At 37.8% G+C, this 17798-nt stretch overlaps 3 protein-coding genes across 4 annotated transcripts; 1 reads left to right on the plus strand and 2 right to left on the minus strand.

Moving 5' to 3' along the window:
• The first annotated feature begins 276 nt into the window (after window positions 1-276).
• On the plus strand, window positions 277-7373 carry LOC306910401 (uncharacterized protein). The gene is made up of 5 exons (XM_079484957.1): window positions 277-754; window positions 2336-2584; window positions 4840-4890; window positions 6571-6603; window positions 6703-7373. The coding sequence occupies exons 1-5, from the start codon at window positions 676-678 to the stop codon at window positions 6720-6722; spliced, it is 432 nt and encodes a 143-aa protein (XP_079341083.1). The 5' UTR covers window positions 277-675; the 3' UTR covers window positions 6723-7373.
• rida (reactive intermediate imine deaminase A) lies at window positions 7132-11062 on the minus strand. Of its 2 annotated transcripts, none has more exons than XM_079484961.1 (6): window positions 10795-11062; window positions 9081-9186; window positions 8923-8977; window positions 8770-8838; window positions 7680-7735; window positions 7132-7606 (listed from the first exon to the last, which is right to left on the minus strand). In XM_079484961.1, the coding sequence occupies exons 1-6, from the start codon at window positions 10857-10859 to the stop codon at window positions 7547-7549; spliced, it is 411 nt and encodes a 136-aa protein (XP_079341087.1). In that variant the 5' UTR covers window positions 10860-11062; the 3' UTR covers window positions 7132-7546. The 2 variants fall into 2 exon arrangements, with proteins under 2 accessions (XP_079341087.1, XP_079341088.1); XM_079484962.1 differs by lacking the exon at window positions 10795-11062 and adding an exon at window positions 10476-10627.
• A 691-nt stretch (window positions 11063-11753) lies between these two features.
• stk3 (serine/threonine kinase 3) lies at window positions 11754-16931 on the minus strand. The gene is made up of 11 exons (XM_079484474.1): window positions 16721-16931; window positions 16302-16382; window positions 16096-16224; window positions 15882-15996; window positions 15637-15801; window positions 15370-15537; window positions 15117-15254; window positions 14765-14890; window positions 13514-13715; window positions 13266-13435; window positions 11754-13182 (listed from the first exon to the last, which is right to left on the minus strand). The coding sequence occupies exons 1-11, from the start codon at window positions 16741-16743 to the stop codon at window positions 13024-13026; spliced, it is 1476 nt and encodes a 491-aa protein (XP_079340600.1). The 5' UTR covers window positions 16744-16931; the 3' UTR covers window positions 11754-13023.
• Window positions 16932-17798: the final 867 nt, after the last annotated feature.

The following is a 17798-nucleotide window of genomic DNA, read 5'->3' on the forward strand; positions in this document are numbered from 1 at the left end:
GTATTTTGTGTTCAACAGAACAAAGCAAAAAACGATAAAGTATTTTTTACTGCTATGGGAGTCAATGGGGGGCGAGATCTGTTTGGTTGTTAGCATTCTTCCAAATAACAAAGAAATGTAAACAGATTTGGAACAACTCGAAGGTGAATAAATGATGACAGAATTAAAATCTTTGGGTGAACTATCCCTTTAATTTAGGCTGGTCTAGTACTGCAAAATGTATCCACCTGTCGCCTGCAGGCGTCGCCAAAGTCACAAAAGCGCCACCAATTATTTACTCCATTAATTAATTTAAGTCAAATGCAATATTGTGCGTCATGAAAACGGATCCTTACAATTGGCGTCTATTCAATTATAAAAAGTTTCCATCCAAAAATCAAGTATTTATCAAGGAGACATAGCTACTAACGAAAACCGGATACTCAATTTAAACTCACTTTAAGAGGAAAAAGAGGTCGCACCCATTTTAGCATTGCAAACTAACCGTGAGTACTAAAGGTACTGCGAATTCGGGCAGGTTTGCATAGGCGCCGCTCATATACACCCAAATAAAGCGCGCGGTACCCGCTGAGGGATGAGTGTCTAGCGCTCGTGGCTTGATCAGAAGCGTCTCGTGCATTTGATGTGCGCTGTAACACTCAAGACAGCGTTTGACTTATTACTGGAACAGACACAATGGGATGCACTTCCAGCACACAGACCACAGGTCAAGACACAACACGACCCAGCACCAAACGAGATGGAGGAACAGCTGGTAAGTTCGTGTTTTCATTTTTCTTTGTTAAAAAAGCTTTTTAATTTGGTTCGTGCACAATTGTAGTTCAGGATTGTACGCTGTTGCGCAATATTCACGTGCCTTCTTATAAAAACACAAATGCAGTTTAGATTTTTAGAGTACGGTTGTGATCTTAGTTACTTTTGGGAACTTGGGTCACCCTCATTTGAAACTGAACCCGGACCTTTGTGTAATGCAGCCAGACCTTCATCCATTATGCTGTCATCAGCCCATGGGGTTTCATTCTACTTGACTCCAGGGTTCTTTTATAGAGAAACCTATACTATTAATTACAATGAAAGTCACCCTGGAAGAACCCAGGGTTAAATGACGTTGCGGGTTTGTGTGAATTCTTTGACTATCAGTGGAGGTCCTCCCCACCTCCACCACCAAGTGTGGTGATGCACGTCAACATCTTAAACGCGGATGTTAGGACGTGAGAAGGTTTCATGCAAATAATGTGTACTTTCGACCACGGTCTGATCTGATGTCATGATGTAAGAACTTCTGTTAGTTTGGATGTTTTAATACATCAGTTTATTTCAAAAGAGGAATGTGCTGTCCAGCTATGAAGGAATTTGTTAATATTAGACCAGGATGTTAATGTTTTCCTTTCAGATTCAGATAATTATTAACATTTTAGCATTATTTAACATATTTTAGCAGCGTGAGGCTGACTGTAGACCAAACTTCAGTTTTGCTGTTTGTGTTCAATTTAAAGTGGAGCTGTAGAGTCCTAGTGTAGTGTCAAAAATGAACACTGACAGATCGATTACCAAATCAGATTCAAATAAAAGATATGCAAACGCAACTCCCACGTCTTCTTTAAAAACAGTGGAAAATCCACGATCAGATGTTTATTTAGATGCCTTGAGCTGTTTTTTTCTCGAAAACTTAACATGGTGACTCTTATGTGGAAAATTCCTCGTAAGGATTAAAGGCCCCCAAACAAGAGAAATACAACCGCATTCGTGTTTAATAGATCAAATATTATTGTTTTGCCTCGAAATGAACATTGTTGAGCCCTGAAGTTATCTGAGCACCTGTCATTACTTTATATTGTGACGTGCTCAGATAACTGCAAGGCTTAACACTGTTCATTTCAAGGGAAAACAATAAAAGGCTCTAAAAGAATTTATTTAACATACATTTACGAAAAAAGACATTTGTGGGGACTACATTTCCTTAAATCACCCATCCAATGATTCTGTTCTGAATTGGAATTTCAAGGGACCAATGGGACTCAAAAGATTTAGTTATTAGTTCTTTAGTGTAGTCATATAAAAGGTTTTTCACATTTGCTGTGCTCATCTTAAAGGAAAACCTGTGGGAAGGATTTAAATATAGTAAAATGTTTTAAACAGAGCTGTGGGTTCTACATGTATTGGTAGCTGAGAGCATTATCCAACATCCCTGAGTATTTGCATGATACTTTCTTCACCACATTAGTCCTAATTCCATTGTATTAAATGAACAACCCATCTCCCGCCCCACGACAGGAATATAACATTAGATCTAGGACTCAAACACTTAAATGACACTTATGTTTTAATCTCTAAGAGACGGGAAATGAAAACGGTGGTCCCCCAGCAGACAGTGAGACAATTCCAGACCAGTCACAGGCTGAAGAATCTCCACAGACTACAAATGAAGCTATAGAGGAAGCACAGAGCCCCGCAGCAGCGGATGAGACCGTCACACCTGACGCTGCTGAATCTGTAGAAGCTACCCCTGACCAGTCTGAAGAAGCACAAACCAACCCTTCCACCACAGCTGAAACCAATGAAGAACCTGCACCAGCACAAAGTGGTACGTTTACATTTTTCTTAAGACAACCTGATGTTGTTGATGGTGCCTGTATATTACAGCAGTAAGTGAATACATTTTCAGTAAGTCAAAGTAATCCTCAAGATCAAGGTACATTGTACCACATGTATCGTGCCTGTAAATGCAAATAGCTCAGGCACTTCCAGGGAGCATATCTGTGGATGCAAATATCTTGCACATTGTCTTTGGTACTGGAAATTCTATATACAGTATACTCATAATTCCTGAAATGATTGCTCATGATAAATACACTGCTCAACGAAATGAATGGAACACTTGATCATCATCAAAGCTCAATAACCAAGTCATTTAACATCCAGCAATATCAATCAACCGGTAGGGAAGCATAAGTGATTGTGAATCATGTTTACTTGTTTTGGTGCAAATAAAAGTGACATCAGGTACGCTGGAGCGGGAACAGCAAGTGTGGTTTTCCTCACGTTCCATGAAGTATCGTAATGAAATCCTGTCTTCCAGATCTTATGCAGGTGTAGTACAGAGCCCTCCTGGTGAATGAAACCTCATGTGACCATGTGAGTTTGCAGGCAGTTTCTGGACGACGAGGGCATTGATGCCATTGACTGGCCCTCATGTTTCCCAGAGCTCAATCCAGTTGAGAACCTCTGGGATCTCATGTATCCAAAGCCGTCAAGTAGCACCATAGACTAGAAGCTCACTTATGCTCTGATCCAGGTCTGGCAGGAGATCCCGGGACACAATCTGCCATCTCACCAGGAGGATGCCCAGACATTGTTGGACTAATGACTAACATTATGAGTTACTGTGATGAAATTCAAGCCAGTTTTTTCATTTTTTTACTGTGAATTTACTGTATATTCCATTTCGGCCCTGAATGTGTTTTTGGCTTTTACTGACCATGGTCACATTGATTTGTTCTCACAATATTATTTAAAGGATATAAGTGAAGAGTTTTAACCTGGATATTTCATTCATTGAGATACAATGTGATTTAGGGGTTCCCTTAAGTTTTTGAGCAGTGTATAAAAGTGTATCTGAAACATCAAAGCATAGTTAGACAAGTTTTTACTCTACACTTTAATACAAAAGAGTGAAAGTGGTGATAGTGTCTGCTGTTTAACTCCTAAGTATCCTCTCCATTAGCTAGGAGTCAATGCTGGTCCGCTCTCCATTCCAGCACGATACAGTTCTTACACCTGTTGCTCAGACATAACATAATTTTGGCTATGGCATTCCAATTCAGATGACGGATTCATTTTGTGTATTATGAATATGCAATCGATTATTTAAATAGCCGTTCAAAGCTGTTTTAAATTCTGTGACATGGCTGGAACTAAAGCATGCTTCAATGCCTACATTTCCAACAATGTAAATTACAGTGGATCTCCTAATGCAAATATTTTAGGTACAATGTGGAAAAATGGGAGGATTTGTCGAATGTGTGACTAATCTCAGAACACAATACAAACAAGAACACAACAGGAAATAATACTCCATTTCTATTGGTGAATCGGCAACTGATTTTATTGTTGATCTGGGACAGCCGAACAAGAATTAGGCTGCAAACAATAAATGCAGTAGATGTACTATCAAACTGAAAACACAGTATGTACGACACTTCAAAAGCTGATCCAAGATTACGGAATGGACTATACATAAATTGTTGCCAAATTTATTCTCCTTTTTTTCAATAGCCACAAAAGGAGATGGTAGGATGTTAATGCTGCTGTTTACAATGAAAGTGAATGGTGACCAGAAGGTATTGTGAGCAAAAATTTCGAACCTTCTGATCTGATAGGAAAAAGACCTTGAGAAAAGAATTATAAAAGATTATTTAGTAAAAATAATCTTCCAACAGTCTTCAATTAAATTTTATGTTTAAACCATGCCCAAACATGTTTGGCATCCCGATCATTTATAAGAACCTATGCTATAGGCATCATTGATGACAAACCTGGTCGTATTGAAATATCAGGAAATATGTACCAAACAGCGAAAAGTAAATAACAAATTATTCTGACTGGTTTGTTTCCATTAGTTGGCAGTCTGTTGCTATATGGCCACTACCACTTCCTTATGATATTCTGGTCACTATATATGGCTTGTTTATAAATTCGATTATTTAAAGTAATGCACACACCTTCCCAACCAGATGCAAAATGATATGTCTATGGACTCTACTACATGTTCTAGTCTCCAACTCTTATGTAATAATAATAACGGTGATGCTTAATTTAACTGATTCTCTGTGTCCACAGAAAACACAACTGAGGAGCAGAAGGATTTCTCTCCTCCAGAGGAAGCACTTGGTAAGTAATAACAACAATTTGACAAACCTAAAAAGCAGTGTTGTAATGTAACAAGTACAGTATCTAGTACAGTACTTAAGCATTTTTGGGAGTATCTGTACTTTACGTGAGTCTTCATATTTCTGCAGACTTTTACTTTTACTCCACTACATTTCCTGAACAAAATGTATTATTTTACTCGGATACCGTAGCTTCGTTAACTACAAAATAAAAGCATAAAAAACAGAACTGAAATAGACAAGTCAATGTGCATAGGCAATATGGTGCTCCCCCTGCTAAATACGGTTTTAATGTGCCGCTTCTTTAAGAGATAAACAGCTAATTGTTCAGTTTCAAAGAATTATCAAGTGACTGGGTTGTTACTGTAAGGGAAATGTAAGGAAAGAAAGAAGTAAGGGCCAGACAGATTTGTTCTGATTCTGTTCCAAGATGTTTTCTTAGAGGGAAAATATCCTCCCTGGGAGGAACTATCCTTTTATAAAGTTATAAGTTCTAAAGTAAAGTTATAAAGATCTGGTTTCTGAACATTTTTTATTTTTTTAGTTAAGCAATTTGTCAACATGTTGGTCCAGATAAAATTACTGAGCTTGAGACAGAGCTTTGTTGTCAATTTCTATGTAAGCAGAATTCTTTATCTTTATGCCAAGACAATAAAATAAATTATAACAATGTTTGCTTCAACTTTACTTTAAATACTGATTTAATATACTTTTAAGTACAATTATGTTGGTACTTAAGTAGAATATTTATCTGTAACTTTAAGACTTTTACTCAAGTCGTATTCTAAAGGATTACTTTCACCTGAAGTGATTTTCTGGCAAGATATTTGTACTTTTAGTATTGCTTTTAGGTACTTTATACATAATTGCTAAAAAGGACAAACATAAAAAACGGCAACTGATTTTAAGTTTGTAGGAAAAACTCAAGATTACACAAGGAGCACAAATTGAGTTAAGCTATTAAAGTCCCAGTGAAATTAAATACAAATCATATTTTATCATGAAATAGTAGAGTGTTTATTGTCAATAGCTTACCAATGTGGGTCATTCTCTTTTTAAAATTCATGTGCCCTCATAATCTTCTGTTGAAATCTGAAAATGCACTTTTGACAGCAAGTGACTATCCATCTCAAATGATGTAAGTTAGATGGCTTGGGCGGAGCATCCATTAACTCCTCGCCTTCAACTGTCAGTCTGCTGCCATTTCCAAGCTAAAACGATCGCAACTTCCTGTTCTAGGGGACTTCAAATATTTGTACGTTTTCCCAAAAATTATGAATGGAGCTTGCCTGTACTAAAACTTGTGCCTTAATAATAGTGTGTTTAGGATTGTTGCTTTATTTTGTATTAAATATTTTTTACTATCATCAACAAGGTTAGACACGGGGGCGGCGCAAGGGGGAAAGCCTGAATGTTTGCAGTAAAGCCCTGAAGATTTTTATTACCATACCATGCCCCGTCACAATTTAGATGTTTTGTGCTCACAGTTTGGATATTTAAAATGTAGATGTGCAATTAGAAAGCAACGCGGTCACGACGCACATGTTCGACACTCTTTTTATTTCAGGCATGTTGGTACTACACAGGACGAGGGACATACTTATTAAAATACTTAGGGTTAAGGGTATGTTCAGTTCCAAAATCTGCATATAAATGATTCAATGATCCTCTATTTCCACAGAAAACACTGAATCTCCGCCGGAGGAAGCTCCTGGTAAGTGGGATATGATGCAAGATGAACCTACTTGATCCAGCATCTCCTGACAAAATGCACATTCTATGCAGTTATCTTAATGAACTCATCTTTTTTCAGCCTCTACTGAAGAAAGTTAAGTGTGAATGGATTGCCACAGCTCCTGCAGAACCCATATTTTCAATTTCCCAGGGCTTTCAAGTACAACATGTTAAGTTCGTGTATAGGTTATGTATTGCTTGCTTGTTGCCAAGATATAGACCTGCTGGTCTATGAAGTCTCTGTGCCTGTCTTTATACAGTATATATACAAATTTAGAGAGAATTAAAATACCCCACACCAGGCATAGTTAAATACATTAGAAGTGCTTTAACTATAGATTTTCTATGTATACCTCTCGTAAATGGCTTTACCCCTGCAAAGAAATGCAAGAAGCCAAACAGTGTATATAAACTGGTCGGTGTATGTTATTATATGATGTAATCCTTTCTGTAATTACTGAAATCTTTCCGACCTTTATATTGAAAGGTAAGACTCATGTGGACATAATGTAGAAAACAGGCCTTTATTTTGTTTGTAGAATGTTTACGTTTACTTGCAACAAACATGACAGTAGATAGAACTGAACTTAAAATTATGAAATGCTTTTTGGTGTGGTTAAGTCTGATGTGATAAAGATGTATTTGTAAGAGATTCAAATTAAAGTTTAACTATGTTTAGAAATGTTGATATTATAGATTTCATGACTATAATGATGACAGCTAAACATTAAAAACACTTTGTCATAAGGTAATATCCATGTCTGTTTTTATAAGACCACTGTAATATTACACCTTTTTATTTTTGGTTCCTGCTTGTATTCAGGCACAAACTGCTTTAAGTGTAGTTTCTGTTCCAATTTGTTTTACGGTTTGTCTCCATTAAGCTATATTTACAGTTTGTGCTGTATGCTGTGATCAGATAGTCAGGAGGAATCAGTGATGAGTCCCAACACAGCGACTGCTTCAATCTCAACAAGTCCACCCTGTAAAGGTTACAGTTTATTTTAGTGATTTGTTTGTTTAAATAATTAACAAAGAATTTAACTTTGTACTTACTCTGGGCAGGGCGGCTACTTGATAGGCAGCTCTGGCTGGGAAATTGCGGCTAAAAACTAGAAAAAATATGTTAAAGGATGGAGAATGTGAACATCGGTGTTAAAACAATAAACGGAAAGTACTTTTTAGATAACAACTCGCTTTAGATAACCAGCTTTATAAATATTCAGCTGCTGTATTGATTTTTATTGTTTACTTTGTTACAAATTTTATCTGCTCAACACATACATTTTGTGAAAATACCACCTATTCTCTGCAAAGGGAAGCTGAGAAAGAAACATACATGTTGCAAGATAACAGAATAGTTCACCTCCAAACAAAATCTGTCATTTGCTCATCCTTCAAATTCCTATTCCTATTATTCCTGTCCCAGTTTACACAGAGACATCTAAATGTAATCCATTAGTAGGTTGATTTCCATGGAAAGTGCAAACAACGTGCCTCTGTCAGAACATGGCTCTGTTTGTTTTAGCATCCTGACCAGTCTGCCGTAACAATGGCAGACATTGGCTCAACCAACAGAATGAGTTTGTCTGATCAGACATTAAAAGTCCACTTTACAAACAATACAAGCAAAACAGCCTGTTTTGCCTACATGGCTTTACATTATCCAAACAGTATTACAGAATACATGATCCTTTAAATTCTTACTCTAGGTTTGAATGTCACTTCATGGAAAGCCGTGTGTGGTAGGACGCAGTGATGATGGGCTGTCTGCCAGGAGAGGAGTCTATCGTTTCACAGAACTGTACTGTATCTATTTACATGCAGATCAGGGTAGGATTACCCTTCTGCATTGTAGTAAAAAAGAAATACCCAGTGCTTCATAGAAGCACCATTGTGTAACATTTGCATGATCCAAAAGTGCTCTATAAGAAGGAAATGCATAGGTTTGTCCACATATACCATCATAGTTATTTCTGACCCATACTGAATTGCTAAGGCCACAATTCATTATCATCACTGTATGTAAATCATGTCAAACTTTCTATCACCAAGAGCTTAACTATACATTTAACACCTGAGGTGAATTATGTCACCATACCAATACTAGATAAAAAATCACAAGATTTTTACAGTCTTTACTCACACTGCTTGTAAACATCATTGACGTTATTGAAGTCATTCATGTCTGCCAGCAGCACCGTTGTCTTCACAACTGAAAAAGAGGAGAGTCTTTATAAATGTTTTGACAAAATTTTCACCTTTCTAAAGCACGTAAGAAAGTGAAAAGATTGCATACCATTTTCAAATCCACATCCTGCAGCTTTAAGAATCTCCCCCATGTTAATAAGTGCCTTTGAAATGATAAAAAACATAACATGAAACCTGCACTGGGAAGAGCGAAAATGGAAAACTAATAAAGTGCACGGTGCTTGTTTGTGACTTTTTTTGTCTCACCTGTTTGGTCTGGGCCTGTACCCCTCCTGTCACCAGCTGCCCTGATACTACATCCATGCCCAGCTGTCCTGAGATATACATTGTGCGATCCACCACCACAGCCTGGCTGAATGGAATAACAACAGAAGTAATGTTTATGTATATTTTAACCCTAGGCGGTGGAGGATTGAAACAATTGGGGGATAGAACAGGATTTGAGAATCATTCCTTTTAATGTAAATGTGGAGATTTCGAGAAGGAGATGTTTCAAAATCTCGACGTATTTGCAGTACCCTGCCATCTGCTGGAGGAATAAGTACACTAACGTTCAACAGACAGTAAAAAAACAAAAAATATTTTTTTTTATCATCATTCCTTCACTATTGTGTCAATCAAAAGCTCTACGAGTCATAAAAGAAGGTATTTTGAGAAATGTCTCAGTGGTTTTGTGACCATACAATGGAGGTCAACATTATACAATGAGAGAGTTTTTTATATGAATATAGTTATACAAATGTAATTCCTAGTTTAATATTAATGATCCACTCTTATATGGCGGGGCTGTTGAATGCTTCGATCTGATTGGTCGACAAACGTTAACTTTCAGTTGAATGCAACCGGGGTTCCAGGTATTACTTTGTGTTTAGCAAAACAAAGAAATGTATACAGGTTAATAACAACCTGAGGTTGAGTAAATTATGAAAGAATTTTCATTTTTGGGTGAACTAGTATTGCTTTATACAAGCCAGACAGATTACAGTTTTTGGATATTCAATATTTTCATGGTCTTGGTTACAGACATGACACCAGGTCCAAGTTTCACAAGACCAAGACCTTGTTAATATGTGTCAGATTCAGGATCAGTTCACAAATAGTTATATAATCTGCAATCATTTATAAGTGGCAAAGTGTGCCAATACAACAGTAAAAAGTGAATTTAGCTCATACTGAAGCTTATCGTAAGCACTTGACCAAAACTGACTGTTGAACTCTGGTCAAGGTAATGAACTTCAGACATCAAATTAGCTATCGGCTGAAACATTCTCCCCCTGATGTTCTGACAAAATATGTCACATAAAATAAAAAACAAGCCCTTAAATAGGACGTAAATTATTTCATGTGAACACAAAAGAAGATATTTTGAAGAATGTTGATTGACTTGCATTGGTTTTGTCCATACAATAGAAGTGAATGGGAACAACATTCTTCAAAATATCTTCTTTTGTGTTCTGCGTAAGACAGTCACACAGCTTTGAAACGACAAGAGCGTGAGTAAAAGATGACAGAATTTTCATTTTTGGGTGAACTTTCCCTTGAACTATACCTGCATCAGATTCTGCAATAAATCAACATTTTACATTTTAAAAAGTACCAAAGTTCCTCAGTTCTAACGAAGTCTACCGAGAACAATCCTACCTGTATATGCCCTGTCTGATAGGGGCTTCGGGTGTGTATGGGATCTTTCTTTGAATAGAAGTCATCGCGTCCAAGTAACTTACAAGAGAAGTTAACAAATCAAAGTTTCTAAGCTCACTACCACTGTGCAAACGACGACACGCCCAGAACAAACATTCCCTGCAAACCCATGTCTCACGTCGAGTTGTTAAACATTTAACGGGACGGGTCGGCCTTTATGCAAAGATTATAACTTCCATATGTCCTTACTATGCTACAGCAGATGACGTGCGCACCTGACGTTCACAAACATCGCTTGACAGCGTGCAGACTCGCTCACCTGTAGGGTCCGATCGCACCTGGAGCAGCTGCGGTGTGAATGATCTTTCTGATAATCGCAGACATGTCTCATATAAAACTAAAATCTCCAACGTTAGCAAAAGCAAGCAAAATGCAACAATCCAGCGCACGCTTCGAGTTGAGCCGATCAGAGGGAAAGCACGTTTTGTAGCACATCAAGTAGGCGTTTACGCTTTCATAGATAAATAACCAGATGCCGCATCCAAGCACTCCAGGCGTGTAGACGTGTCCGCCATATTGGAACGGTCCACGGTTGACTAGATTTTTGCCCCAACACTGCGCTGAGCAGCAATGGCTGTGAAATTCTCGAAAATGTGAAAACCTTTCGTTGTTGTCATGTGTTGGTGGAGCAGATATAATGTTTGAGTTTACACAACAATAATTATGTTTTCATAATCATACACAGTCAGCTCGATTTTGAATGTTAACGGACCGGCTCCCACCGTTCCAATATGGCGGACGACCTACGTATTGCGGCCCATAAAAACAGTCGGTAATGCTGCATCTAGTTATTTATATCTTTGACGCGTTCTAACAACACCATCTGCCTATGGAGTGGCTTTAACTTGATTTCGCTTTTTTACATAAGTTAAAGTAATTTGCTATATTTTATTGTTCCGCACTGTTTTGTAATATAACGGTTTCAAATCCAACACATGCACAATATAAATACCAAAAAAGCAATTTCCGCCTTTCATGCTGAAGTTGTGAGCTGTCTGTGACAGGAAAATGACGGTAATTCGTTTTTTAGCATGCGGCGCTGCGCAAACCGAACTGCATATTTAATCATAGTACCGCGAGAGCGATTAGACAGCGCTGCTTTTGATTCGCTCTCGCGGTACTTCAATGTCACATTTGGAACGTTCTCTTCAGCGACGCACCAAGCGAATTTAGCCAGTATTGAATCTGCGAGTATATTATCTAAAACCAGAAGAGTCGTAAGGTGACAAGTAACAGACTTTTATTCAAAAACGACAAAATAACAATACAATATGAATAATGCACAATAAATTAGAGTGTTCAGTAAAAATGTGCCTATGTCAGAGTATGGAACATGTATAACTCACCGCCGCAGCACGTGTTAGGCATTTAATCATCCATTACTATCTCATGATTAAGCTCTTGTACAAAAACAATGCAACCTAGTTAGTGGCTATACATCAAACCAACTCAGATATGCATACAGTCAGCAGAAAGTCCGAGCATGAACATTGTCTTATTAAAACACCTTATCCTTCTCGTGGAAAAACTCATGAGACCATACGCAAAATTGATAAAACTATATTACCGTGTCTTTAAAGTATTGCTTTCGGCATGTATGGATGAAATGGTACGATTACCATGAGATATGATGTACAGCATTAAAATGACTCGATTAAAAAAAGACCAGAAGGGAGACACTTTCAAGCAAAGCAACCCCTGAGATGAAGAACCTTTAAAAGGGGCACAGAAAAACATATTTACTTCTTCACACAAATATCTATCTTGTGGCGGTAAAGGGAATAGAGGGCAACTAAAGTAAAAGAAAAAAAACAGAAAATGTGACATTCAGCATAAACAGACCATGCATATGTACAAGGACAGATGTTTTCCATCTTTGTGTTTAAGGAAAAATAAATGAACGAGAGCTGCATTAATGGTCTATTTGTTTTCTCTAAACTATCATATGTAAAATTAATACTAGACTCAACAGCATCTATACTGTAACATGGTCCCATAACATCAGAATCCTAAATTTGGTGACTTTAAAAAGAGGGTTAACAAGCGTTCTAAGGCATTCTCGAAATACGATTGTCTTTGGTTTAGTAATCCATTCACATCTATTCAGTCCAACCAGCAGTTTTATGCTTTGTGCTAAATACACTTCAGTTATTTTAGGCATGGTTTTATATACAGTATTACAAAAGTATTACAGATGGCGGAATTATTTATTGGAAGTAGAAGATTAGAAAAAGCCAAAACTTTCTAATAAAAGAGGGATGAGAGATATTCTGCTCGTTGTTGTCAAATGTAACGTCTGAATTCTATGTTAAACAAAAATTACTTGAATCATTGCATGACTATCCGTCATGATTCTGATACCCACTAGGACCTTCTCGGAATGTAGAAACAACAGGAGTGCTGAATAATATGCGTCGGCGCAAAGAACGAACACAGGGTGGGACTTAAGATCTGGCCAGCCAGCTTGTAAGCATCTTCTGTCAATCAGTTAAAAATTCTGCTGCCGGCGTTTCTTTGCATCCATGGCGTCAAGAATGGGTTGCCTCTTGGCCGTGTAGCGCTGTCGGAGTTCTTCGATCTCACGCTCCATCATGGGGTCCAGGGCAGTGAGACGCATCTGCAGCTCTTCGAAATCCAGGTTTTTGAGCTTAACCACACACATAACCACAATGATTCACCTAATCAAAACAAATGGTACAAGAATAAACAGAATGGCATCAATGCACTTACAAAATCGAAGTCTCCATCTTGTGGCACTTTCCAGTTATCAGGGAAAGCGGTTTTAATCACGTAAGGATCCTGCTGGTTGTGATTGTAACTCTCTTGTGCTTTGTTGGAATCCTGTTTGTCGAAGTAGTCCATGAAGGATGGACGTAAAGCTTGCTGAGCGGTCGGATTTCCTATATCAGAGGAGAAAACATCACTTCTGAGTCCTAGGATAAAGATGAAACAAAAAGATAAAAACATCCACCACTTACTTCTCATGGACCCGACATCTACCTCCTCTTCTTCATCATCGCTGTTGATGACCATGGTGCCCAGATCTGACTCCAGCATGGTGCCGCTGTGCTCGATCATGGTCTGGCCCCCATCGCTCATGGTTCCTGTGGCTCTCATGGTGCCGGCGCTCTCCGAGCCAGACTTTACCATAGTGTGGGAATCTACTTCCACTTCCTCTTCCTGTACAACACAGTCCACATCAGCTAAAACAGAAACTAGGACTTGGACGATATATCGTGTAGTGATGTGCACGAATGTTCGATCCGCAATAATGGTTAGAAAATTAAAAATGCTATTCGAATATCAAGAGCAAGGACACATTTGTGTGCTTCTTCCAGAATGAAGTGCTCAATCGTATGTGTGAAAACTGTGCATTGTGCACACGCACCAAGAAGAAACTGATAACCACAATTTGCCATGATTTCATAAACGACACATTCCAGTGATAGATCGCCTGTTATTTATCACACTCCAACGTATTTCTTAACAGATGGAGATGCTTCCTTCTTTAAGCTAGGCTACACCAGTCCATCTTTGAAACGTATAGTCTATACTTCAGAGCGCACTTTGTTTATTTTACAAAAGCACAAGGTTTTGTTTTTATTGTGTACACAAATAAAAGTAGATCATTTAAAGTTTACAATGATGTCTTGCACTAATCTTTATGGCAAAAAAAACACTGAGAATTTGAGAATCCATCTAAGGGTCCCGGTGCGTTCGTTGGAAGAAAAGGTAAGGCAATATGTTGCATCAACCAATTGTCTAAATTAAATAAATGGGAAGAAAACCAAGATGTACTGTTAAATGCCACCATATCCGAAAGCCATAGGGCTCTCACACAGAAACTCACAGGACACAGAAGAAGAACGATTTACACACGTAGTTCCAGGAACTACATAGTTCATATTATATTGCTGTTCTTCTAACCTTTTCAGGTATTTCATGATAATAAAGTATATTTATAATGATGATGTTTGACGAGTGCAGGTTATAAACGACTCAATCTCGTAGTGATTTTAGATCGGGCAGTACCTACTGATCAAAGAGTGTTAGTTCACGGAAGAGCTGTGCATAAAACACAGAATCGAAGCCTTTGCGATTCAGAATCAATTCGTATTAGTGTGAATGCGATAAATCATCCCCAGCCCTAACATAAATGCTGTGTTCATCCTAAAACAGACAAATAGACCAATAGTAGTGTGTAATCCTCTAATAAATATAATTCCCACCGAGTTCTCATCATCCTCCTCGAGCTCTCTCTGCTGCTCTTGTTGTTTCTTTGCCTTCGACTCCATAGCTTCTGTGATCAGGTCTCTTAGAATGGTTACTGGCTTCGCATCAGTTATGAAAGGATGCTGCAAAAAAGACGTAATGATATTTAAAATGGAACGAGCACCAAACAACTATGAATACGACTAATACACGTCATATTTGTTAGTAAATGTCAATAGAGATAAATGTTGATAAGGTTATATGAACATGAGGGATCACGAATGAGAAAGAAATCTAAAGTGAATACGCTCTCTTCTTCTTAGGTAACTGCATGAGTTAAATAATTTCAGATGTTCTTTAGATCCACACCTGGAGCAGTTGAGTGGCTGTTGCTCTCTGCTCTGGGTTCTTCACCAAACATTTCTTCACAAAATCTGTGAATTCATCACTCCACAGCTCTGGTTTCCGGAAAGTGGGTGGAGGGTTTGTCGGGATCATAAAAATAGCCTGATATGAATACAAAACGTTAACATTGTGAGAGACATAAACATCTCATTTCCTGTCAAAATAATGATGGAGCATATCATATTTTGTAAAAAACATATAATTGTGGTTTTCTTACCCTCATTGGATGAATGTCTGCATAAGGAGGTTTTCCTTCAGCCATTTCTATAGATGTGATGCCAAGAGACCAGATATCTGCCACACAGTTGTATCCGATCTCCTGAATAACTTCAGGGGCCATCCAGAAGGGTGTTCCAATTACTGTGTTTCTCTTAGCCATTGTGTCCTATTGTGGTCATTAGAAAACAAACATTGTGGAACAGTTAACTTTGGCAAATAAAGTATATAACTACATATATTATCCATAAAGCAACAAAGTGCTTACTGTAAGCTGTCCAGCCACTCCGAAATCAGCCAGTTTTGCATGTCCCTCTGTGTTGAGTAAAATATTCCCCGCTTTGATGTCTCTGTGGATTTTCCTCATGAAATGGAGATACTCGAGACCTTTCAAGGTGGACTTCAGGACTGTAGCGATCTCATCCTCAGTAAGCTAAAACATACAAGATTTTTCAAACATGTGCTATAAAGAAGGGCTCTATTTTATTGTTGTATTGTTGTTGGATCACTTACCGTTTTATTTCGCAGTCTGATGATATCAGACACAGATCCAGCACCACAGTATTCCATCACAATCCACAGGTCGGTGTTCTTGAAATAGCTGCCATAGTACTTCACCACATATGGACTACGTATTCAAGAAAAGAATATTCACCATGCGGTTTATTACACGCATTATTATCATCCTGCCTATGCGAATTAATAAAAGAGTATAATTGGGTCTTACCTGTCACATTGCTGCATTATAGAGATCTCTTTGATAATCTCCTGCAGGTCTGATTCGACAGGAACCTGTTTGATGGCCACCACCTGACCTGATTCCTTATGAATGGCCTTGAACACACTGCCATATGATCTAAATCGAAAATATGTTTAATATTCAAAACACGTGTCTTGTTACACATACATTGAGAGCGATTATAAAGCGATTACCCTTCTCCGAGCTTCTCGAGAACATCAAATACTTCCTCTGGCTGCTTGGTAAGACTGTCTTCACTGAGTTTCTTCAGTTTACTGTCGAGAACAACACAATTGTACATTGTTTCGTGTATAAAATGTCAGGGCATGGTCACTAGAGCGTTTCAACTTCGTATTCACGAAGAAAAATATATAGGAACGTCAGACTGCGTTAATTCCTCTTATGTATAACGTTAACACAAACATAGCAACTGTGTACATGATATCAACCATCAAATCTACGGAGTAAGTATTTGACACAGACACACACCGCAATGTCAAAGAGTCACCAAATGTATCTATGTTTTCCCTATAAAAAGTTTTAGTGTTGTTGGCGAGGCCTGTAAATATTAGCCAGTATGGTAACTGTTAGCCAAGGTGGTAATTGCACTTACTTTTTGGGCATCGGCTGATCCATTCTTGATATGTAAACCGTCTCGTATTTTTATGAACACTTTCAAACACTTTACTCTGTCTCAAAATTTAGACAAAACAGCAATAACGCATGATTTGTTTGGACTTTCAGGAAGCGACTATATCTGCCTTTCCGTGCCGATACCAACAGCGATATGTGAAGCGAGATGACGTGTGTAGTTTTCCACGACCAATCGAACTTCAAAATAAAAGCACCAGATAATCGCTTCATTTTTTAATTTCAAAAATTGTAATTAAAGGACAAAATAAGCATATTTTCTTTAACAAAGACACATGGTTTCTTCAAGTAAATATTTTATAGGTACTGAAACTGACATTATTGCATTAACAATAATGTCAATAATAATGTCGGCTGCAACAACATAAACAAATTCCAAACTTACGTGCGGTAAACAACTGTTGAGTAATTGTATTGTAATTTATTCAAATTAAAACATAGACTGGAAGTTAACTTAAGGTCTAATAAATAAATGATTTATGATAAGTTTAATATATTATCATAATCTTAAAATAATAACATTTTATATAACATACTTGTATTATATATTGTCAGTATCTTTGTTTTAATTAACCTCCCCAAAATTCCTAAATATTAATATTTCAAATATTGTATTAACACATGAGCATTTATAAAATGAGTGTTTGTGTTTGACTGCTGTTGTGTTGTTGCAGGTATAGGACAACAGGATGTATGTCCCCTTTACACTGCGGCGGGCATTCTCAGCCTATCAGTGGTCAGAACGGGTGATCTGTCACTCACATCCAGGGCTTTTGTCAGTGCTGAAGCTAACCAACCAATCCATGGGAAGGTTCAACATGGAGTCTGAGTGCTGCCTAGCAACGGGTTATTTTGTTATGGGTTGTTTTGTCCAATTACAGGCAAATAGTAGTAGAAAGTTTGTTATGTAGGTATGTCCATGATAGGCAACCACTTTTGCATGTTCTGCGTTTGCCTCGCATTTAAGTCATATGCTTTGCTTACATCTCTATATATGTTTTTATAGCATACAGCTAAGCAGCATTTGATTTGGCAATACA

This window comes from Barbatula barbatula, assembly GCF_947034865.1.
Source record: "Barbatula barbatula genome assembly, chromosome: 21".
NCBI classification, from domain to species: domain Eukaryota; kingdom Metazoa; phylum Chordata; class Actinopteri; order Cypriniformes; family Nemacheilidae; genus Barbatula; species Barbatula barbatula.

Coding starts and splice junctions, on each gene's coding strand:
- LOC306910401 (XM_079484957.1), top strand. CDS start 676: ATGGGATGCACTTCCAGCACACAGACCACAGGTCAAGACACAACACGA. Junction 755..2,335: donor ACGAGATGGAGGAACAGCTG/GTAAGTTCGTGT, acceptor TTAATCTCTAAG/AGACGGGAAATGAAAACGGT. Junction 2,585..4,839: donor ACCTGCACCAGCACAAAGTG/GTACGTTTACAT, acceptor CTGTGTCCACAG/AAAACACAACTGAGGAGCAG.
- rida (XM_079484961.1), bottom strand. CDS start 10,859: ATGTCTGCGATTATCAGAAAGATCATTCACACCGCAGCTGCTCCAGGT. Junction 8,978..9,080: donor TACAGGCCCAGACCAAACAG/GTGAGACAAAAA, acceptor ATCATTTCAAAG/GCACTTATTAACATGGGGGA. Junction 7,736..8,769: donor CAATGATGTTTACAAGCAGT/GTGAGTAAAGAC, acceptor TATTTTTTCTAG/TTTTTAGCCGCAATTTCCCA.
- stk3 (XM_079484474.1), bottom strand. CDS start 16,743: ATGGATCAGCCGATGCCCAAAAA. Junction 13,716..14,764: donor AGGAGGATGATGAGAACTCG/GTGGGAATTATA, acceptor TGTGTTGTACAG/GAAGAGGAAGTGGAAGTAGA. Junction 13,436..13,513: donor AGATGTCGGGTCCATGAGAA/GTAAGTGGTGGA, acceptor CCTCTGATATAG/GAAATCCGACCGCTCAGCAA.